At 36.6% G+C, this 25,359-nt stretch overlaps 1 protein-coding gene across 6 annotated transcripts in view; it reads right to left on the bottom strand.

Annotated features, from left to right (window-relative positions):
• The window catches only part of LOC108003281 (prolyl 4-hydroxylase subunit alpha-1), a 301,958-nt gene that overhangs the window by 223,051 nt on the left and 53,548 nt on the right, over positions 1-25,359 (bottom strand). For 2 of the 6 annotated variants that reach the window (XM_062075346.1, XM_062075351.1), the window contains exon 1: positions 141-461. The exons of 3 other annotated variants lie outside the window; for them this stretch is intronic. In XM_062075346.1, the coding sequence (XP_061931330.1) occupies positions 141-370 (230 nt within the window). In that variant the 5' untranslated portion in view covers positions 371-461. Of the gene's footprint in view, positions 1-140; positions 462-25,359 lie in introns of those variants that run through there. One more of the 6 variants, XM_062075359.1, reaches the window with a different exon arrangement.

Genomic DNA, 25,359 nt, shown 5'->3' with positions numbered 1-25,359 from the left:
TGTTTGATTGATCCTACGAAACGATCCCTCCGCCCCGTAACGTAAGAAGAAGAAATCGAGAAACCAGGCAACCCCCGACAACGATAACGATCGTTTGAAGAATTTGGAATTTTTGGAGGGTCTCTCGCCTCCTCGCCTACCTGTCCCTGGTTTCCTGGTCGACGAAGATCCACGGATGGGTGACGAACGTGTCGATATCGAGGCAATCGCCCGGCGACAGGGCGCCGTAGCTCACCGCCTGGCCCTGGTAATCGATCCAGTACAGGACCACGTTGTGCAGCGTCCTGTTCACGAACTTAACGAACGATCTGTGCACGTTGTTGATCGAACGGAGCAGAGGCTGTTGCCGTTCGCGGCTCCCGTCCTCCATTCTTCCCCCCTTCGACGCCCTCCTCCTCCTTCTCCTCCTCCTCCTCCTTCGCCTCTCGAGCTACTCTCTCGCGACGACGAAGACGACGAGGACGACTGAAAACAGAAAAATCAGAGAAACAAAACGGGGTTAATCGGCCCGCAAGGCGATTACAATTTTTGCCCCCAATTTTTCCTCCAAGATTTTCGATTTTCCCGCGGTATGAGGAAACGAACGATCACGAATTCATCACGGTTGGTCAGAGATTTTAGAGATTTCTGAAAGGAGATATTTTTTTGATATCCCTATATATATATAGATTTTTATTTTGACCGAACTCGAGGCGAGGGAGGAAGGATACAACATGATTCTCTGTTGTTTCTTCGTCTCCAAAATACTCGAAAATACTTTGAAACACTTTTCTTCTCCTCTTTCTTATCATCCACCGATATTTTCAGTTTTTCACCGAAAATTATTGCACTTAAAACTGATCGTCGAATCGAGGGGGATAAAATCGAGAGATGCCAAGGTAATATTTAAAACTGATCATCGAATTCAGATCGTTAGAGAAGGGAAAAAAGCGGGAATGGGGGGGGAGGGAGGGGAATAGAGTCGTGAAATCGATCGAGGAGAATAAATCTAGCAAAAGTTGAAACTCGAGTCCTCGAGCGAGGCGGATGGATGGCTAATATATAATTCATTTAAATAATATCCGACATTAACTCGACACGGGACGCGTTTATCTAGTCTAGAAGCGATCAATCATGGGATGATAATCGAATGAGGCTCGTGTGACGAGTCTCGCGCGGTGTCGAGAATTCTCGTGTTTGTATTCTCTTGTTCTGTGTTACACGGAAATTTATCGTTCTTATTAATTTATTATTATTGTTCTAAATCGATATCATCGTAATTATTCAGTCGAACGTAATCTGAAAGGGTTTGTTAAATCGAAATTACACGTTTAATTTAAAAGATTGTACGATTACGTGTTTATTCGTCCCTGTTTGTTACGATATAACAATAGTCAGAACGAAATTCTAAATAAATCGATTTCGAAAGATCAGATAAATTAATTTCACTTCCAAGAAGCAATTTCGATCGATATCGAAATATATCAATATTTTAATGCCTCAGAGGTTATTCATCCCCTGACAATCGAATCTCGGTCGATTAAATGTCAAAAAGCTTCAACGAAACACGTTTAAAAGCGTTAAAAAAAACTCGATGAATTTTCCTTCGATTTTTAATTAGTCAGAACGAATTCTTAAATATTTCGAATTTTCCCTTCGAAACGAGATAAATTAATCGAGAGCATAGATTAGAAGATGCAACAATTTCTTTTACAGAAACGGTCTCGAAGTAATCTTGGTATTATTTAATTTAATTATTTAACACTTGTACTTTTTCAGAGTATATCATTGAAGATTGAATCTCAAATCGAATTCGAAAGCCGAGAAACGTCGAACTTTATAGAATTTTTGAAATTTTGTTGAATTTCTAATTAATTGAGAACATCCAAAAATTAAATATTTAATGCACCAGAGATTACCATCCACTGATAATCGCAATTGAATTCGAAAGCCGACAATAATTTCATGGAGACAGTTCCAAGATAAAAAAAAATCGTTTTCTTTCCAAGAAGCAACGATCCATATCTTGATATTATTTAATTAATATTTATATTTTTCCAGATTATATTATCATCCACTGAAGATCGAATTCGAAAGCCGATAACAACTTCATGGAGACAGTTCCAAGATAAAAAAAAAAAAACTCGGTGAATTTTTAATTTCACGTTTTCTTTCCAAGAAACAACGATCGATATCAAAATAATCTATTTCTTATATTTTTCCACAGTATTTACCGACGATAAAGTCTCGATCGAATTCGAAAACCGAATTAAAAAAACCGAGCTGATAAACGTCGAAAATCTGTCATCGAGTTAAAAAAAACTCGGTAAAATTTTTTTCGATTTCCAATTAATCGAAACGAATTCTTAAATATCTTAAATATCGATCTCCCCTCGACGAGATAATTTAATTTCACGTTTTCCTCCCAAGAAGCAATCCATATCGAAATACCACTATTAAATTACATATTAACATTCAACGCTACGGACGTTATTACTGACGATCGGAATCTCGAGTCGAATTCGAAAGCCGATAAACGACAAACGTCAACGAGCGAGTTCCAAAGGGGGGAAAAAAAGAGAGAAAAAACTCGGTTAAATCTTGTTCGCATTTGTTTCGATTTCTTTGTCGTTGGGGGAAAGATCTCGAAAGGAAGGAAGGAAGGAAGGAAGTTTTCGCGGGATCCCTCAGTTTTTCAATTAAATTTTCACGCGACAAAGGGATGGCGGACCGTTGTCGAAAAGCGGAAAATCGATTGCTCGCGTATGTGGCCGGTATTATCAAACAGGAACAGCGAGTGTCTAGGCTGTTTTTTTTTTCCACGAGGAAAAGCCGTAATGGAGTTTCGACGTTCTCCGCCATTGTTTTGCCGTTTTATAAGCCGATGAGAGCAGCGACAGAGACATAGGGGGGGAGGGAGGGGAGGGGAAGAGACGGTTTTACACGATACACAACATCTACAATTTTGTTATTCTCGGTGATTAAACATTTCATTTTTCTCTTCTCTTTCTTTTTAATCGAAACGATTTCGAGAATGTTTAATTAATCAATTGATCGATTAATTAAAAAAAAGACGATACTTGATTTGATTGAACGCGCTAGATTCAGGGCGCGCATATATTTTTAACGAGCTTATATATATATATATATACTTCGTTCTTTTTTCTCGCCTGAAAAATTCATTCGTTCGAAACGTGAAATAATTTAAAATAAATAAATCTGGGGGAATTTAATCCCTATTGTTGGCGCTACTGCGACCTTAGCCTTCCACTTTGACATTCAAATTGCATTAATCCGAATCTCGCTCGATCGAGAACCGAAAAAAGAAAAAAAGAAATCAAGCCAATCTCCCGTGTTACTCGATGAACGATCCACGCGAATAATTTTCCCTTTCGACGGGTCGTGAAAACATTCGAGACTCTTTCGAAACTTGTCTCTTTTCCATCAATCAAATCGTGAAGGAACGAAAGTGGAACGAATCAACAGAGTAAGGAATTTATCGCTTCGCGAACAATCGAGATTACAGCCAGGATTACGAGATAATATGATATCGGTCAATAGAGATCCTTGTTAATTTCGAACGTCTTCGCGCGAAATTTAATCCGAATATACTATTCTAACGCTTCGAAAGTAAGTTTAGGTCGGTAAGTTAGAGAAATTTAAGAAAAGGCGTCGTTTTTTTTCTAACGATAATTATTCGTTTGCAAATATAATAAGTGTGGAAGAAATATAAACGAAAACAATGGTGTTGAAAGTGGATGAAATTAATTCGAATATATTATTCTCACGCATCGAAAGTAAGTTTAGGTCGGTAAGTTAGAGAAATTTAAGAAAAGGCGTCGTTTTTTTTCTATAATTATGATTTCCTATAATTTTTCTATAATTACGTTATTTTCTAAAATTCTATAAAACGATAATTATTCGTTTGCTTGGACGCAAATATAATAAGCGTGGTATATAATAAGAAAAATATATACGAAAACAATGGTGTTGAAAGTGGATGAAATTAATTCGAATATATTATTCTCACGCATCGAAAGTAAGTTTAGGTCGGTAAGTTAGAGAAATTTAAGAAAATGAGCCGTCTTTTTTTTCTAACGATAATTATTCGTTTGCTTGGACGCAAATATAATAAGTGTGGGAGAAATATAAACGAAAGCAATGATACTAGAAATGGATGAAATTAATTCGAATGTATCATTCTCTCATTTCGATCTCGAGGTTATTCGAAAATCGGCCGATAAGTTAGAGGAATCTAATGAAATGGCGTCGTTTTTTCTAATGATTATTTGGACACAAGCGCAGTATATAATAAGCGTGTGGAAAATATAAACGAAAACAATGGTGTTGGACAACCAAAAAAAAAAAAAATGGAGGCGCGAAAGAAATTAATACGCGGGAAGTGAAAAATGATCGCTCGTAACACGTTCTTCTTAGGAAATGATTCTTCACGCGGAGGAGTCGTAAAGGGTAGCGGAGAAAGATAAATGAATGAAGTCGGGGAAGATGAGAAATAATTGTGCGCTGTAATCCAAAAGAAATTCAATGATCTTCTATCTTCTCGTGATTCGATCAATTTTTAACCACCCCTCTGTTGGGTAACCCTTTCTATAACAATACGAGAAATTCATCTACAATTATTTTCGAAAGTTTGAAAGAGAAAGAGCAGGGAAAAAAAGAATTTCCAAATTTCAAACGAATAATTATCAAAAAGTGATTATTCATATCGATGAGAAAACGATCGATCGACAAACGAACGTCATCTTTTTTCCTCCTGCCTTCCTTCCTTCCTAGTAAATATGGATTGGAGATCTCTCCAAGTCGACGGTCGGTGATTCCGACGCCGGGCCAGCAGAGAAATTGCGCTTAAAAGCTACATATCGTGCCTTCTTCCTCCTTGTTCACCTTGCGTAACGCGAGGAAATTACGCTCGAGAAAGAAAGAAAGAGAGTGCTGTATGCGATGGAGGAGAGAGAGAGAGAGAGAGAGAGAGAGAGAGAGAGAGAGAGAGAGAGAGAGAGAGAGAGAGAGAGAGAGAGAGAGAGAGAGAGAGAGAGAGAGAGAGAGGGAGGAATAGAAACGTCCAAATTGAAGTATCTGGCGATTGTTTTCCTGGTCAGAGAAGGCCAGTGTTTACGACTGTGCGGTCGCGTCCAAGTCTTTGATTCGATCATGATTCACTCGAGGGATTACATCGGTGTATCGAATCGGGAATTTGTCGCGTTTCAACTTTCTCCCCGAATCTCTCTCTTTTTCTATTTCTAGCTATTTTTATTTTATTTTTATCTAAAGAGGGTAAAAACGAATTCCAAAACTTTCGAAAGTAACAATTACAGCACAATTATTATAAATTCTCTTAGCTACCATACAGCTCCACATCATTGTGCGAACAATAACGTAATTTAAGTATTTTTTTAGATATCTTTCAATAAAAAAAGTTTTGACAGATTATTTTTACAAATTATCGGATAAAATGTTTGAAACGCGGGTTGTAAAGCAGATCACATTAAAAGCAAGCATACTCGTTCCAAGGATTTTCTATGTAAAACTGTGTAAAATATATATATTTCTAAAAAAAAATGTCGCAAATACAGATTAATCCTTTGCCACCGACGTGCCACGGCTGACTAAAGTCGCTCCGTGTAAAATGCCACTGATGTATTACAGCCGGCAACAGTGGCTCCGCGCAAGATGCCGCGTATTGTACGTACGACGAGCGTTTCGAGTATATCTTTCTCTGGAAACGTTGCATGGGTATTTCGTTTTTATCGTTTGTTTTTCACCATTATTGACAATTATTATTATATTTTGTGATATTATTCGATTCTAAAGCGTAATTAAAGCGAGCATGTTTACAAATTATGCTGTACAAGGAAAGTTTTTTTTTCAACATCGTGAAAATACCGAGTGAGTTGCAGTTAGGCGTAAACGTCTGACGATCTTTCTCGAGTACCACCGTGCACATTTTTGGCGCTGCCGTAGCGAAAAGATTAAGATCTTTTTCCTTTTCCCTCCGTCGAGGGAATCTCGAATCTTTCCAACGAGCAGCGTTTTCTAAATTTTTACAAATTTTTCATTAAAAATCGCATCTTTCTGTATCACAAAAGAATATTTATACTGCGCTGTCTCAATTATGAGAGGGAGAAAAAAAGATTTTCGACACGTGAGCGGAATTAGAATTGAAATTTCGGTAGAACCAGGCCGGAATGCAAACAAGACGAGAGACTAGGGAAGAGAAGAAAGTTTTGGTCGAATCGACGCGTTCTATCCGAGGCCGAGTCCGGATAGAGATAGAGGTCGGACGATTTCGGGTGGCGGAGAAATTACAGCGAGCCGACGTTGTAATTTCCCCGGTAATTTGCAACCAACTCCGCGAAATGGCCGTCAGCAACGAGGGTTGGCCCGGCCTCCTCCTTCAAATTGGAAATAACGAACCGTCGAACTTGGTCAGGCGATCTTTCCCCGCGCGTGGGGAACGCTTACGAAACTTTCTTAACGAACGTGCAATTCGAAACGCGCCGGTTCACCCGAATCCGACCACAGGCAACAGCGCCGAAAACTTGAAATCAGTTTCAGCAGTTTTTTTTTCAGAGAGGAAAAGGAAATTTTCGAAATTGAAGAATCTAATTCTTTCTTGAGAGTTTTATGTGTACATATATATATATATATATATACAAATTATTACCACCAAAAATGGCTCAACGAAATAATACAATGTTAAATAATGAAGCGTTCGAATACTTTTCTAACCTATTAATAATAAGTGTATATAATATGTGTTATAATTATCGCATAAATTGGTGAATTGCAAACGTAAACATTCGAAAACTTTCGTTACCCACTGTAGGTACCAGTCACATATTTTTATGCGGACCACAATACGTTTATTAGTAGAATATTTTATTATCGACGTAGCGATTCCTGTGTATTTCAAAGTCAATGTGTTTATACGAAAACTTCGTTGCGTTATTGCGTAAATTGGTGAATCGTTTTCAAATTTTGCTTCCATAATCTTTACATTTTCTTTACATTTCCTCCTGTTATACATCATTATTTCAAACAAATTTCTTTAATATATATACATTTTGTTTATCGAAAAATTGCAAACGTAAGCGTTCGAATACTTTCGTTATCTAGACTTCTCGAAGAGAGATCGATTGATCGAAGGAAGTCGAGTAACGATCCAAATTACATCGGTTAATTATAATTTCATAATTTCTCGTTTTCTCGGTTCGTTCGTACTTCCTGCATGGATAATTCCCTCGTTAACGTTAATAAAGATCCATAAGATGTTTTTCACGTAAAGAATGTTGAAAAGCCAGTTTTCATTACGGTATTTAACGAAAGGTCGTTAAAAAGAAATAACAATTTCACATGGTAATTTATTATATCGTCGATCGATACTCGGCAAACACTGAATATCGACTTTCGCTCGACTGGCTTCCTTGTAGTCGAATCGTGAATACATTTTCCTTTTTTTTTTCGTTTTTGAAAGTTTAATGATATGAAGAATAAATTTCAAGGATCGTTCGAGTGCAGAAAATAAAAATTTGAAATTAAAACTTCGAATGCAAGAAGGATCGATCGATCGATCTCCAAATCGATCGAAATTAAATCAAAAACGTTCGAATTGGTTAGCCAACTCGAATTTTACATCTATAAAAGATTTTCGTTTTCTTACGAAACAACTAAATATACATCGACGCACAATGGTTCGAATAATAGCAGTTGAGTGAATAAAATTATGTTTCTTCGATTTAATTTTTAGAAAACGATCGCTTTCTATTATAATTCGTTATTTCGTTAAAAATGTATCTAACATTTTTGTAAAATAAAATTAAATATATAAAAGAAAATACACAATAATTAATATATAAATATACAAATATTCGTGATTTTAAAAACTGCGAAAAAAAATTATATTATATTATACTATTTCAAATACTATTTCTATTATTATACTATACTATACTTCAAAATTAATTTTGTCCGATAATAATATACGTTACACGGCATCATTTCATCGTATCCGAAACCGTCCAACGAGGCAAAAGCTCTTCCTTCTCCTCCTCCTCCCCCTCCACGAAATGCGCATCCGCGCGGTTGGATCTCGTGCAAAGACCGAGGTAAACAGCGAATGCTTAATTCGCAAGTAACGGATACGCGCAAAACGACAAGCGGAGAATCGGCAACGGTGTATTTACTTAGGCCATCGAGCAAGTAGAGGGAACGCTTTATTATACCGTTTTTCGTGTTTCTTCGTGAACGAATCTATCTCGAGATACCAGTCTCGAGATAATAGTCTGGCGAAATTATCTGATGAATAAAATAAGAAAATTTTAATTTGAGTGTATCTTTTTTCGTTCTTTTTCTTTTTATCTTCGAATTGGGTTCTTTTTTTCGACGATAAGCGAAAGATCGGAGAAGTTTAGAGGGAATTTTCTTTTTTACGAAAGAAGAGACGAAAGAGGGTCAATTATTATTAAAGCTTCGCGAACCTGAAGGGGCGTTATTAATAGGCTTTGAGCTGCAAGGCAACACCGATCGATAACGCGTTAATAATCTCAGGATTCAGAGAAGGGAGGGGATAATTTTAACATTGACACCATTGAACGAGTGATTTATCCCATTTGGATGCACACTTAACTTCGAATATATATTGATATAAATATTCTCTATCGAACAATCATCTCTTCCTGATTTTTATTTAAAATCGAAATAATAACTCGTAGTCACGGTGTATAAATAAATCGTATAACGCTATCCTTGCGTCTCGCGAAGAAAGTTTTCGAAACGGACAACCGAGGGCGTTGAAATCCCTCGACGGGCAGGTATCTAAACCTTCTAAACTGAAAATATGAATTGTAATTCGAACGAGAAGCTGGCCGATTACTAGGACTGAATTACGTATTTTTCATCGAAATTATTTTCAACATGATGAATAATTTTCCAGCTCTATGATAATTCAGTGGAAAAGATAATCAATAGGGTTGGAGTTAATTAATTAACGCTTAGTAAACTGTGAAATTACACGTGATAATAATCGACAATCGCGCGGTCATAATTTGAACGAGAAAGAAATTTAACGAGAAGGAGGGGAAAATATGATTAACACTAGATTTACGGAACCCGTCAATTTGACGGGTTTCCGATTTTATGCTTAAAAATTCTGAATATACAAATATTATTCTTTAAACATTATATATTGGTTTTTAATGATACAATGCAGCAAATATATATTTCTATTCGTTTTCTCTGGAACATTTATTATATTTTATTATTTCTAGATGTTATGTATATTTATTTTTACGAAAAATCCGTCGATTTATATAGATCAAATTATTGCGAAATGAAATAACAATGAATAAGAAAAAACAACACCAAGCAAATGACTGTTTGGCAATAAATACATGATCAAACAAGTTGTTTGTCAATTGCGATACGATAACAAATAATCTCTTCAACGGTGAATTTTGCAGAGGAAAGAGGTGATTTTTTGTGAATGAATCTGTCTTATTATTTTATAATAATAAATAGATTTACGTGAGAGATAATTTCACCGTTTTGTAAAAAAAAAAAAAAAAAGTAAAAATACTATTTGGAAGCTTAGCAAAAATTTATTTTGGTGAAGATTTGAATTTTTCGAAACCTTATCCAAAAAAAAAAAATATTTTTTTACGAAAGCGAGGAAGAGTTTGATGATATAAACGAAATTGAAGAGATTCTGATAACAGCGGGAATAAAAATTATCGCAAAAAATTCAGTATCTGGAATCTAATTAAATTTGCATTAATCTAACAAGTATATATCCAAAATAGAATTTATATATGTAAAAAATATATCGAAGAAAATAAAAATAGTAAATAAAAATCTATTAATAGATTTCAAATAATAATTTACAAAAAATTGCATTTTAATATACCCATCAAAAAGACGGATTTCGGTAAAGATGTATATATAGTCAACGTACGTAAATCTAACGTTAAGGACGTTGAAAGGTCATCGACTGAGAAACTTATATTTACACTTGTTACAAACACGTATCTTTTATATTTTGTTTTCACGCCACCACACTCAACGCCAACTCTCATCCCTCCCTTATTCTTCATTTCACTCTCCATTTAACCAACGACATTTTCCATGACGCACCGGTTATTTTATAGCTTTTAAGATAAAGATCTCCTTCTCCAAAACAGATCTCGAGAGACATCTGGAGAAAAAGGACGGAAGGAGGAGACATACGAGTGGATAGGACGCAACGGGACGAGGCGAGGTTGGAATACACTGGAAATGATTAATGCGTACTCTGTTTCTATTTGCCCGTGGGGAGAGGAGGAGTGGGGGGGCGATCTATGCTGCCGATTCCAGCCCTTGATTCCGCCCACGTTTTGCCCACGCGTCCGCGGCGCTTTGCGGCCGGGCCACGGGTCGGCAAACAAACGAGAACGCCCATTGTATATCGATTGTGCTCGCGCCCGATCGCGGGAACAATGGAGATAATTGAGCGTGCAAATTACGATAGCGAGAAATTGCTAGAGAGAGGAATACCCGCTTCAATTAGGGTATGCAAACCGCGACGGGGAGGACACTGGTCCGAATATTCTTTCTCTTGTTTGAGAAAGATGGCGAGAGCAAGCGAGGGGGAAGAAAGGGTGGAAAGGAGGAGTGATTGGTGAAATTAATTTGGAGTTAATACGGAGAGTAACTGGATTCTTCTTTTACAGAGCTGTGTTCTTACGGAGTCGAGACAACTCTGTATTTAATTATGTCTTTAATTTGTATTTAATGTATTTAATTCTGTATTTAATCTGTTTGATCGTGGAAAGAAGGAGGGAGGAGGGGGAGTATGGATTGGAGCGAGATGTTGGGAGAATTGAAGAGATTTAATTGAGAGATCTTCTGAGAGAAATTCTGAAAGAGATTGTTTATAGAACTGGGACGCATCTCGTGCGTTTAATTATCACAGGAAGATCGTATCGATTGAAAAATTGAATTGATTTGGAAATCGAGAATATTAGTCGAATTTAATTAGTTAGTGAGAATAACGTTACAGAATTAAGACACGTGAAAACGGAAGGGGCTGTAACCAATTGAAGAATCGATTTATATTTGAGACGAGATCGAGAATATTAGGAAAGGAATATTGGAGAAAAATGGAAATGCATTTGTATTTCTTTTCACTACCACGAAAACCAAAGCAAAAAGGATACCAAGCGATTAAAAAATTGATTTTTTGAATGAAATGGCAGCCATTGGAGAAAATTAATCTCGATATCGATATTAATTTTCATTATTCTTTCAAGATTAAATTTTTCCGAACAATGAAACAGGCAATGGAATACGATTAGAGCAAAAATTCAGAATAATAATCTTCGCTTTATTTTCGCAAATTTAACTCTTTCGAGAATTTATATATTTTCACGCGAAATATTCGTAAATTCAAATTTTCAGAATACTTGAAAAAATGAAGAACTTATCTTTCCTCCCCCTTAATTTTCACTACGCGTAATAAGAGGATCCGAAACGAGGCAACGCAATGGCCAGACCATCGCGGCCCTTTCGCGGCAGACGCAAAACACCTTTGTAATCGGCTTTCCATCCGATAATGCGATTTGTATTCCAGGCGACAGTGCATTCAAGCATTCTCGAGAGGCCAACAATACACCGTTTGACTCGCGATCGAAGGCCAGCTTACGAAATCCTCGCGAAGAGGAGAGGAGAGAAGCAGTTCGAAACCGTTGTTAACCATTCTCCTCGCATCTGTTATACTATGCTTTAATCGATTCATATAGTATCATATTCATATTGATCTCCGTTAATTGATTTAGCTTTTAAATTCAGCTATTCTCTCTCCACACCTTTCCCAATTTTTTAAAAGCGAAAACGAGATGGATAAACGATATATCTTCGAAAGAGAGTCGTTAAATTATTCGATCAACGCATCGCGCTCAACGACTTTTTCAACCGGGCAACTTGAGATAATTTTGCGCATGCGTGACGAGCGTGTTATAACACAAAGCCGTTAATGTTTCTTCACACGAGCCTGTTTCTGAATTATTAGAATCTTGGCGGGTATTTCGAGTCTATTATTCTAATTTTTCGATTTCTCTCAACACTCAATACCGTGTCACTGATTCTCTAATTCGTTTATCAACAATTCGAAATTTTTTCTACGATTTCTAAACTTTACGAAATTATCATACAATACTTTTGCCACGATTGCCGAATAATATTCGACTAACATTGTCAAGATTATAGTTTCGAAGCAATTTAAGATCGAATATTTTATCTCGATTTTAAAGTTTCTTAATAAAGAGATGAAGAAGTGAGGAACTTATTCGCAAATCGACACCGCCCCCTTATTAATTGAAGATAACTAAATTACGTTTCATTTTATATAATTTTTAATATTATTTCTGGTTCGTATCTATCATTTCCAATTTTAATAAATACTTTTTTTTCAACATCCGTTTCTTTCGAATACCATTTCCAATTTTCAAGCTCCCCAGTTTTTATCGTACGTTTGTCAAATTAGAAATGGTTTCTAAGTTAATTGCTTGCTGTAACTTTTTCGCTACGCAGATTTTTTATGCGGTTATAACACAATTATAAGGATATGATCCAAAAGTGAGCAGCGAACTGGAAATTTTTCTTTTCTACTTTATTTTTTAAGTTATATCATATCTTTTATATTCCTATATATTTTTTACATATCGATTACTTGTATTCTCTTTTTTTCCATTCACGTATCAATTATCATTTTTTTAATATATTTTCAGTTACACTTTTACATTTAAATTTAATTTAAATTATAATATAAAAAGCAATACAAGTTTTCTAAAAACTAAATTCCCTAAATAAATAACCTCAAAATAGGGGAAAAAAAAATAATTTTGCCCCCAATTCGATCCTGTCTTTCGAACATTATTGACAGATCGCCTCTCGAGCGCAAAGCGTTAGAATCAAGGATTAGATTCGACGAAACGAATTTCGAACTTCGTTGTAAAAGGAAAGTAGAAACAGGAGTGAAATTAAACGTAAGACTAAAGTAGATGACGAGTAGGCGCGTTTCGCCAATGAGGGGAGGGGAGGGCGAGATAAGGGAGAAACTTAATAAAATCAAGGGGGGAAAACCCCTGGGGAGGAGAACGGAAATCTGGAAAGACTAACCGGAAGTCGGTGTTTCCGATTTTAAGATCGGAGGTTGCGAGCCACCGCGGAAGTAAATAGAGCGGAAATTCAATATTTTAATTTCACTTCGCTGCTCCTTTGTTCTCAGGAGGGAAATAAAACACGGGGAAACTCGATGCGCCGGGTGTCGAGGCGTACCTTCGTTTCGCGGATACACGGCTCCTCTCCCCCCCCATTTTTCCATTCCCTCTTTCCAACAACGCTAATTTCCGACGCCTTTCCCGCCGATAGGCAAAAATTAATCTCTTATAATAAATATAAAATATTTATTATACAAAATTTCGAAAATTTGAAATTGCTGTTTGCCAGAGATTTTGACAGAGATTTCGAAGAGAAAAAAATTCGAATTGCGAATACAAGTGATAAAATCATTTGAAAAACACGTTGAATTCTTTCTGTTAACACTAGATTTTTGATTTTATGCTTAAAAATTCTGAACATGCAAATATTATTTTTTAAACATTGTATATTCGTTTTTGATGATACAATGCAGCGAATATATATTTTTATTCGTTTTCTCTGGAATATTTATATTTTATTATTTCTAGATATCTATTTTTACGAAAATTTATATAGATCGAATTATTGCGAAATGAACGAAAATGAAATAACAATGAATAAGAAAAAACAACACCAAGCAAATGACAACTGTTTGGCGATAAATAAACGATCAAACAAGTTATTTACAATTGCGATGTGATAACAAATAATCCCTTTAACAGTGAATTTTGCAGAGAAAAGAGGTGATTTTTTGTAAGTGAATCTGTTTTATTATTTTATAACAAGACAGTAACAAATAGATTTGAGAGATAATTTTGAAAGATTAGCAAAAATTTATTTTCGCAAAATAAAGATTTGAATTTTTCAAGATATTTTAAAAAAATATATATATTTTTTTACATTATATATTATTATGGACAAGTCTTAGAAAGACATGGAATTGATAAAAAAGAATAATAAAATGAATAAAAAGGAGAATAAAAAAGACATAAATGAAGAGCAATCTGGATCACTGATAGCTAAAGAATCGAGCAGTGACCATCATGAACAAAATACTAGCTTCAATCCAATGTCTATATAATATTTGCATTAAATCTAACAATTATACATCCAAAATAGAATTTATGTAAAAAATATATCGAAGACAATATTAAATAAAAATCTATAGATTTTAAATAAATAATTTACAAAAATTTTAATATATCTATCAAAAAGACGGATTTTAAAAAAAAAGGTATACAATCAATGTTCGTAAATCTAGTATTAAACTAGGGGAGGATTTACAGGAAGTAAGAAAAGGAAGGAATTCTAATAATATAATTAAAAATAATCCGAATTTCAATTTCTTCCTTCTTCTCCAAAATTTTGCGTGTAAAAATCCCCCTCAAAACACAAATCCCATTTTGGGAACAATGGAAGGTTTTAAAGGGGCAATTAGACCTCTTCATTATACAATGAACCATTGATAAATAGCCGATTCTCTCTCTCTCTCGTCGCCCCGATTTTTCAAATTTCCCGCCGGACCAATGCGAAGCGCGGTCCTTGCACGAAGAAAACGATGTTGGGATCGTAGATGCGAGCTATAATGGCAGAGAGAGAGAAGGAGGGTGAATGAGTGAGCGACGATTACAGAAACGACGTTAACGACGACGAGGATTTCGCATGGTTACAAGGTGAGAGGCGAGAAGCCTTTTCATCCCCTCCCCTTTCCCCCGCTATCCGCTCCGGCCACCTTTATTTGTTCCGAGAGGGTCGCCGCAAACAATGGCCGGATCACAATGGCCTGTTTACCATGAATTGAAATTCTTGTAAATTTCACCCACGCCCACCGAGTTTCGAGCTCGGTATTCGGGTATTGAGAGCACGATGACTTGGACGAAGCACGATTTTCCAGGACTTGTTACGTGACGAGGGGATCTCTTTCTATCTCCTTTTTTTATTTTATATATATATATATTATTCTCTCTTTTTCGGGGATGAAAATTGTGAGTTTGAAATTACTTCAAATTTCTTCCCTTCGAAGGTAATTTTATTTTTGAGATTCATTGAAGTGTCTCTTTCTACTTTTTATATATTATATTGTCATTGTTCTTCTCCTTTTTCGAATTCCTTTTTTTGGAGATGAAAGTGAAATTTTTCTAAATTTCTTCGTTAAAGCGTCTCAATTTTTCGGATAAATAATTTTTTTCTTTAAAGATGTGTATATATATAAAATTTCGACGACAATTATTATTATTCCACTTATGTGACAAAAAAGATGATATTAATAAAAAAAAGAAAATTCCAAAACTCTCCTTCAAGAGGAACAGAAAACGTATCAAGATAAATGATACAAGTGATACAAAAATCCCCCCTCCCCCGATTCAACGCATCCGCAAATTTCGAAGTGAAACACGAACGAGCGCCCCCCCCCCCCCTCTCCTCTTGCAAGCAACGAAGGGAAATCCCTGAACCGATCTGTATCTGGAAAGTTATCGGGGCCGATTGAAAGCAAAGGGCGCAGAATCGTCGAGCCGATTAACCGCGAAACCGTCGCCTTTGTCCCTCCTCTTTAAGGATCGTGATTCGCATTAAAGTGGGAGGAGGAGGAGAAGGGAGGGGGACGGCTGCTCAGAGAGCCCGGCGGAGAGATCACAGGTCGGAAAATATCACAGAGCTTGGCCCCGAGTCAAGTGGCACCTCTTGCTAGCAAAGACATTGAATTTCGACCGATTCGAGGGGACCGACCGACCTGTCAATTCGATTCGACGTGAAATCAACGTGTTTCTTACGTGGCAAAGCGGCTTTGCCGTTTGCGAGTCGGATCTCGATTCATCTCCACGATGAATTAGATTTTACAGGGAGAGAAGGTGGAAGGGGTTGAATGGTAAACGGTTTGGGGGATTGATTGTTGAGGTGAATCGTATAAAAAAAAAAAAGAATATATTTTAATTAGAAAATATATAATCTTTTCTTCTTCTATTCGATCAAGATTACTATTTTTATAAAATTCCACGAAGCTTCTCCAGTGTCGAATATTTTTACTTTTTAAAAACAACTGCAAATGGAGAAACGAGCGACGATCGGTTAAAATATCTGAAGAATGGAACGAGTCCGTCGTTTCTTGATAAATTTCAGAAGAACGAATTATTCTCTTTAGTGTCGCTATTTGTTCAGGATTTTCATCGGGTTATAATTCTATTCAAGAATAGGACTTGTATCGTTTCGAGTTTAAAGTACACTTTTCATCGTCCCTTTTCCAATTTTTTCACTTTATTTATTGCGTCCAAACGTCTGAAAACTCTGTCATTTTGAGATAAGTTTAACTCTGCTCTCACTTTGCTTTATCTTTTTCAAAATTCTCATTTCCACATTTGAATTTTTGAAACGATCCTCTCATTTATAGAATCTTCTTTGAAAATTATATGTTTCGATATAATTCAGCTTAAACTCATACAGGAATAATATTCATTCATTGAATCATTCAAATTTAAATTCTTCTTTCACAATCAACATTCTTCGTTCCATCGGTAATATTAGGTTGTTCGGAAAGTAATTTCGTTTATCCAGCCAACTTCATTGTAAACCGTGCTGTTTGGAAAGTAGTTTCGTTTCTTCACACGAGCGTCACTAGTCGAGCCAACCAACTTCACTCTAAACTGTCATTATTATATTTTGAGAGTTTGCATTTCGTGGTTTATTTACAAAAAATATTCGTTTGATTCTTGTGTTTTTCGTGCATGATAACAAAGACGCGAGACTGAAATGATCATTTTCGGCATATTTTATTTTATTTTATTATCGAAAAGATAAAAATATCGTTCAGTTACGAAAAAAGTTACGCGAAGTCTGTGGAGAAAGTGTATTAACGATAGAAGACCAGTCGAAGCGGTTCAAAATAAAGGCTTCGTCGAATTTGTCGAATTCTTAGTGATTACATGAAACAACTTAGTATTTCATTGTTATAAAAAAAGAAAAACAAAATTACTTTCCGGATAAATAATACAAAAAAAAGAACTTATTATAGGAAAAAAATATAAGAGGATATAAAATATGCAAGCAAGATATAGGTTAAATAGAGTTTACAACAATCGATTGTCGTTTATTCTAAAATAGGCAACTTCGTATGGTAATACACCTATAATATTACCAAAGGAAATTCACGATTAATTCGAACATTCTTTCTACTTACGATCAATCACTCGTAAACATCAATTAACATTTTATTAATTAAAATTTTAACATTTTGCTTTATTTTACTTATATGTTTAATAATATTATACGTATCTTAATGCATCGGCCATATATTCTCGAAACTCCAAAGTATCGTTGCAAGTAGAAAAAGAATATTATATCGATAGCATTTTTTAGCCTCGAAGAGAATACCGTTATATAAAAATCTGAAAAGTGGCAAAATCGGGCAACGCGATTATTTTGTTTTAAAAGAGCGTAATCGCGTCGAGGATTTACGCTGCGCCTATAAAACTTAATCCTCCCCTCCCCCATTCTCCCGGATTTAAGAATCATCCCTGTACTGTATTCTTCTCCCCTGTATTACGTTTGTTGGTACACCCGGTTTTATTGGGCGGCGTTAATCTATTCATTATAAGGCGACTTAATCTGGCGGATTAAGCAGAGGGGGAGAAAAAAACGTTGCACGTTTCGCTCTGTTTATTCAGGATTTTAGAATTCAAGTGCGAGTGGGTAGCCATTCAACGCGATTTTTCCAAGATCACAACACGATCTTCGACATATCTTTAAGAATCTTCCATTCGATATCGATAATTCGATTAATCGATAATCGAAGTGTTCAGATTATAACATTAATGAAACAAAGATTTTTCGATAAGATATCAGCTACAAATAACTTTTCTATATAATACTCGATATAACCGAGAATATGCGTTATAAATTCGATATTTTTGTTGTCTTGTAATACGATATATCATTCAATAATTTAGAGGAATATTCTTCTTCTTCAAAAAATTCGAAAATTCGCTGTTACTTCCGTGCTCTTTCCAAGAGAAAAAAATGGAAGGATAGTAACATTTACATTTTACAAGTTCACCACTTCTAGATCTTTCAATTACAGGTACGAATTAGATAAAATCACCTTTCATTTATGATCTAATTTCGCGTAAAAAAAAAACACGAGATATTCGGAGAATATTCATTCGTCCGGCTGAAGGTTAAGGTGACCGAATTACGCGACAGGATACAAAACTTTTCATTTTTTCAAGGATTTAAAGATGGCGCGACGTATTGGACAAGAGCTGGTTGGAGAAGTATTTATGAATCGTTTTACAAGCGAAGAGATTCTCCGCTCGAAACAACGGAATCCCCAAAGACTTCCCTTCTCCTTTGAAAGCGGACGCTAATTCCGGCTGATTGCGCGGGCTCTTTCCGCATTTCCACTGGATGGAAACACGATAACACTCCTGCGACGTTCGACGAGTAGGAAGATTACAAGCCGAGAAGGCAGAGAGCGCCACCATCCTCTCCCCTCCAATTCCAATTGCCGCAACCTTGATCCAGACTCGCTCTCGTACGTAACTAGCGCAAATTAGGCTCCTTGCTCTACACACTCCTTGTTTATATACTCGCAAAGCGCGGAGAAATATGGATCATTTGGAAATGAAATAAACGAAACTAGCGAACGTTAACGATTTCTCGCGAGATGGAAGAAGCTTTGGGGACGGATGTGGTTTAATTTTGTAGATAAGAAAATTAAGACGAAATATTCAATTTCTGGTTTAGATGGGTGAGTAGATATTTGCGAGGAGAATGGATAAGGGAAAAGATTCGCATTTTCGTTTTTTTTTTTGCATAATTTTTTCGAGGGAATTAACCATTTACGCTAGAAATGACGATTCTCAATCATCACTCGGTTCGAACGGCGACAATATTTATTTACGATGTTTGACTCTTTTGAAATATCGTTTCACGAATTGATTCCTAAGCTATTTACGTATAATTTTATAAAAAATAATATACTGTCAAATACGGCGTTAGTCTGAGTATGACGGTGAATAGAAATATTATTTTTTCAAAGTTTTCGAGTTTTGTAAGCATGGAATACAGTAATGAAATTAATTCGAGCGAAGATGAGTTTGATTTTTCGTTATTGAACGACGAAATTATTTCTATTCGTTAAGAAATAGAGGAAAGGAAAATAGAGACGTAGTATAAGAATAATAGTGAATGCGAAAGCATGTTATTATTAAAATATCGCCCAAAACAACGATGGACTTTAACATTCGACAAATTTTCTTTCTTCACGCGTAAACGTACACAGAATATCGGAATAGAAAACGTCTTATACGTTGATTCGCGCGTGAAATCATTTTATACGATCATATTTATATCATTTTCGTAATTATTGACGGCCGTATCGTTTGTCGCAAGATCGATACGTTAATTGAGAAACGTCGTAATGATGATAATAATAATAATAACAATAATAATAATAATGCACACACAGATATAATTTGTTCCGATAATTTTCATTCCTCCGTGAAACATCGTTTACGATTTATTCCGATGATAAAAGAATCGTTCGTGCGAACAGGCTCCCCTCCCCTCCCTCCCCGCCGCATTAACGAGAAATCCAATATTGCCATCGATACCAAAATAAACATTTGTTTTAAAAACTTTTCCCCGAAATTTCTCATCCGTGAAGAGGGACGGTAAAAAATCTTGCTTTCCAAATTTTTAACGATTGAAATTCTTTCAATTCGATGCCGTTTATGGATATTAAAAAAAAAGGAAAAAATTTAATTTCGAAAATTGTTACAAAAATCTTCTTCCCTTCTGAAAAGATTTTCAAAATCGTTTAATTTCAATTCGAATTCCAAAAAAAAAAAGTAAATAAATAAATAAAAGTGATCACTTTTTAATTCCCTTTGAGTTACCCTCGCGATATCCCCCAACTGTTGCGAGAAATTCAATTCACCATCACCGACATATTAAGTAATAAAACGGTGGAGGAAAATCTCTTTCTCCGCCGAAGGAGGATGGTTCGTTTCTAAAAAAAAAAATAGAAACAAAAGAAAAAAAAACAAGAAGAGGAACGCTTCTGCTTCTCCCCGTTTATTAAAAAAGAAACAAAAAGAAGGAGAACAACATTTAAACAGATTCAATTTATCCACGAGATCTTTTTTCCATTAAGAAGCAAGAAGAGAAAGGCAACATGGAATCGCGAGTTTGAAATAACAAGGAAAGAAGATTAGTTTCTCAAACGAGGTCCACGCAACAAAGACAGAAAGCATTCTACGAATTTTATCTTTCGACCGGTTTAAACTTTTTTCGACCTTCGAGCGAAGAAGAATCGACAGAGCCTACGAGTCTGCACCTGGTACGCTTTTCGCGACGAATGGAAGGGAGAGAGAGGGGAGGGGCAGAAAGAAGATTGGATGATCGCGTTTCAGGAGTGGGAAATTCGATTAGTCAGGGCCTGGCTCTCGTTCGGTAACGAGATATCAAATATGAAAATTGTTTACGAACGCACGAGCTTCCCGTCGATAAAGTTTACTCCAGGATTCGCGGTTACCGATCGACCCGGTTTCGATCGACGAGATGGAAAGTCCGTTCGGTCGAGCGTAACTTCCGCTCGATCAAAGATGTATATGTATATATATATATATATTGTGTTTCGTGATTGGAAAATTTTTCTTCGTATTTTATCGATGGATTTTTTTTCTTTCGTATAATTTAGATAATAGTATACATCGACAGTATATATTGTTATTAAGTATAATAAATTAAATAGGTTTCATCGGAAGATTATAGCATGGTTTGCTCGAGTCGCTTCCATTCGTGTTATTGATATGTTCGGTGAATTACGGTTAACTTAAAACGATTTCACACGCGAATTAAACTTTTATATTTTAATATTGTTACGCATTTTTACAGAGAAGGGAAATATTAAACTCTATATATCGCGATATTTTTTGAACCTCGTCTCTGTCTTTATGGCCGCTTTTCTTTTCTCTGTCGTCGATTTCGTCGTTCGATAACGAAAAATCAAACTCGTCTTCGCTCGAACATTAATCGTTACTTATGCGGTTACGAAACTCAAAAAATGTTAAAAAAGAAAATCTATATTTAAATAATATTATATTATTCTACGCTTCATGAGATTATAAATAAATATTCGAGTCCAAATGGTGGCTGAGAGTAATCATCAACAATTCGAAAAAGAATTGGAGCTCTGATCATATTCCAAAGATTGAAATTACTTTGGATCCTGCTATAAAAAAAAATTCCTCCATTTATGATATCTCTCCATCTGTTTCCAAATATCAAACAAAACTCCCCCCTCCCCCTCCAATTAGTATAACAGAAAACAGATCGAAAAATTTTCAATTCTCAAAAATGATTAATCTCCAATAATTTTTATCTATCCAGAAGAATCCAAAAGAAAGATTCTTTGCGAAATTTTTTAACGGGGTTGAAAATATTCGTGTTTTTCACATTTTTCGTGTTTCAAACCCGAAGAATGACAGATTCCGCTCCCAAAACGGCGTAAAAATCTCGTCAGTCGACGTGACGTCGTCACCGAGGATCGAGATCCAGAGCGAAGAGGAGACAAGGAAGAGATAGGGACGGCGTGCACGAGGTCGAGGAAAATGATAAACGAGACAGGTCGAACGATGGAGTCGGGACGGAAGGTTGGTCTCCACGTTTCCTTTTATTTTTCCCCCTCCGAGTTTTCGAATCGTTCCACGCGATATCGACGAACAGACGCAGCGTTGACTCACGAGAGAACAGCAGATCGTTTCGTAAACGCGGCCGATTGCTTCTTTTGTCGCGTCAAAGGTATCGCTTCTTCTTTTTTCAGTCGAGCTGAGTTTTTCCATCGATTATCGCGATTTTCTGTTCTCTTTCTCTTACGCGCCGTTAAATCGAAGCTGATCGATTCTTGATGAACTTTAATTTTAAGAGTTTCGTTAATATATTTGGTATAATAGTTCGTTAGAAGCACGAGAGGGGACTCGAATTACGAAATTATTTTTTAACAATTAATTAGATCGCGGTATCGATTCATGAATAGATCCTTACGTCCTTATCCCTTTATTGAGAAACGTGTAAAATCATTTTACGTTAGTTACTTCGCCAAAGGATTAATTCATTGATTATAGATACATTAGTGGAATCTTAATATCGATGAAAGATGGACGAATATATCGAAATAAAGAAAAGAGAAAGGAACGTACCTTTATTGCGAGTCATACGGTAAGAAATTATTTTTTGATCAAAATGTGACGAATTTTATTAGTGCAAATAAGTTATTTCCTTTTTTTTTCCAAATTCAAAATTTTAATACCAATTGCTTCAATCGGATTCTTCTCGCGTCTCGGTCGGATTTTCGTCGAGCGATTTTTTGAACTCACCGAACTTTCTCGATGCACTTGAACAACGATCGTCGTTTTCCGAATTAAAATTTCCCGCTTTAAATCTTTGCTACCACTTTTCGCACGTTCCGTAAGATACAGCGTTCTCTCCCAGTAGCGCGCACAAACCATTTCAGTAACTTTGACGGCCGATCTCTTAAACTGCAATGCAAAAAGTAAACAGTGACGCGAATGACATTTCTCGAACGCCATATTGCTTGAAATTGTCGCATAGAACTGGAAACTCTTAGAGCGCTCGTCACGGCTCTTCTTGAAAACAAAAGAACGTTTTTTCAGATGGCGCTACCAACGGTAAAATAATTCGGTGAGAAGTACGATCGTAGAAAGGGAAAGAATTTATTCCTAATAAATATATTGTACGAATTATATTAAAATAAAGAATGTGTGTGTGCAGGCCGATATCGTGATCTATAATGTATATTAAAGTGTCCAAAAATGTGATCAAACGTCGCACATATGGCACAATACGTTTCAACAGATATAGACGAAACTCGTATCGTATAAATAATAATTAACGCGTATTTTATTCGAACAATAGCTGAATTATGTAACACGAAATTACACCGTTGGAAACTGCATAATTCCGTGGAAAAAGTGTACTTGTAAAATACAAAACGTGAAACTTTTTCTTCCTTTATCCCGGGATAATTAATCTTGGAACCACGTTCAACCAGAAATGAAATTATACAACAAAATTGCGTATATGTACCGTGGAGTTTCGTTCACTCGAACAGTTTTGAAAATAACAGTTTGAAACTACTACTACTACTGAGAGTGGAAGTACAGTTGCCACACGTGTTATTTGACGTGTCTGACCATATGCGGTTCGCTTTCACTTGCGTCGTTACATTTTCTCTCTCTCTTTCTTTCTCTCTCTCTCTCCTTCGCAATGTACATATATACACATATAAATGCCCGACTCCATTTCTTTCTCTTTCGCGCGATGGCTAATTAATTTCTAACAAATCTACGCTCAAAAATATCGCGCGAAGTGATAAATCTATTTTTCATTAAATAGAAATATCGCACTCTCTTCTACACACATTCACATCTCTTTCCAACGAACGATACCTTGCCCAGGATCCGATCAAAAATTTCTTCTTCGTACGTGCGTCGAATTCGAAGACGCAAAAATATCGAGGAGAGAGAGAAAAAGAGAGAAAGAATGGAGCAAATCCACTCCAACAAAATCCCACGCAGAAAACGATAATTCGCCTTCGACAGACGAGCTCGCGGTCGGTAAAATCGAACCTCCCTAAATATTCTCGTCGAATATTCGAGGCCGCTCTCGTCGAAGACCGGCTCGAAAAGCGGCTGTGTCTAACGAAAGTTGGCGCGAAATTGCATTCTCCCGCGACTTTCGCCCCGACTTTCACCAACCCTCCCCCCTCTCCTATTTCATATCCACGCAGAATCGACGCCTCTCCACGTCGAAACGTGGAGAGGTGTAATTCATGCGCGATGCCACCAACCATCTATCCCCCCCCCATCGATACATAGAACAATTGCTCGATTCGCTGAATCTCTAATTTATCGACGGTCCTTCTCCCCCCTTTCCCTCTGCTTTTACCACCGTCTTCCAAGTTTCCAATGGAAGAGGAAATGCCGTAAAGAACCCATGATAGATTTTTCAGTGGGTATCGGTGTCGAGTAACTGCGATAGCGTGATAAAAGCGAATGTGGAAAATATCGATCTTGAATAACGGGAAGGGGGACTCTCTCTGTACATGTATGTGTGTGTGTGTTTTGTTTACTAGCACCGTACAAAGTTTTGCGACGAGCCACGATCGGTGATGGTATAAAAATGAAGGAATGTGTATGTTGTAATTTGATCCCATATAACGATTCCCGTACGTAACAACGTCTGTTGAATTCCTCCGTGTTTCTCAACCTCTTCCCTCCTTCTAAAAATTAAGACATCAAGAAATTAAGTATCTATTTATTCATTTATTTATTTATTTCTAATTTCCCTCCAAGTTCAAAACGCAACGCCAACGTTTATTTCCTTTCTCCAAAGCAGAGGTAATAAATCCCACGAATATTCGCAATATGTTTCATTATCGCCTTCACTTTAGATCTCCCCTTCTCCTGACGGACGGACGAACGGTTAAACCCATTGTTATCCCCCTTTCAATGACTCGATCCGCTCTTTTCCCTGTTTCCTCCTCTTCCTCCCCCTCCTCCGTCCAGAGGAGGATAGAACAATAGCGTCTGCCTTGATTTAAAACACCCTTTCCTCCTCCCTTCCCCTCTAAAGACTTCCTTTATCGATTCTACTTACCCTCTAGTAACGCAGGAAGCACGGTCCTCCTGTGTCCTCCCTCGTCCAACAAGTTAATACGATAAGCGCAGGGGAAAAAACAGAAGCGGAGACAGGAGAGGAAGGGTTGAATTGTTCCTCTCTCTCTCTCTCTCTCTCTCTCTCTCTCTCTCTCTCTCTCTCTCTCTCTCTCTCTCTCTCTCTCTCTCTCTCTCTCTCTCTCTCTCTCTCTCTCTCTCTCTCTCTCTCTCTCTCTCTCTCTCTCTCTCTCTCTCTCTCTCTCTCTCTCTCTCTCTCTCTCTCTCTCTCTCTCTCTCTCTCTCTCTCTCTCTCTCTCTCTCTCTCTCTCCCTCCCTCCCTCCCTCCCTCCCTCTCTCTCTCTCTCCCTCGCTCTCCCTCTCCCTCCCTCTCCCCCCTCTCTCCCTATTTCTATCTCTATTTCTATCTCTATCTATCTATCTATTTCTTTATCTATTTATCTATTTCTATCTTTCTTATTTATTGTGTATGCTCGTTTCACTCGTCCTCTATCTATCT

This window comes from Apis cerana, linkage group LG5 (assembly GCF_029169275.1).
Source record: "Apis cerana isolate GH-2021 linkage group LG5, AcerK_1.0, whole genome shotgun sequence".
NCBI classification, from domain to species: Eukaryota; Metazoa; Arthropoda; class Insecta; order Hymenoptera; family Apidae; genus Apis; species Apis cerana.
The sequence above is the reverse complement of the archived record's forward strand: the minus strand, read 5'-3'. Positions and strand labels throughout refer to the sequence as shown.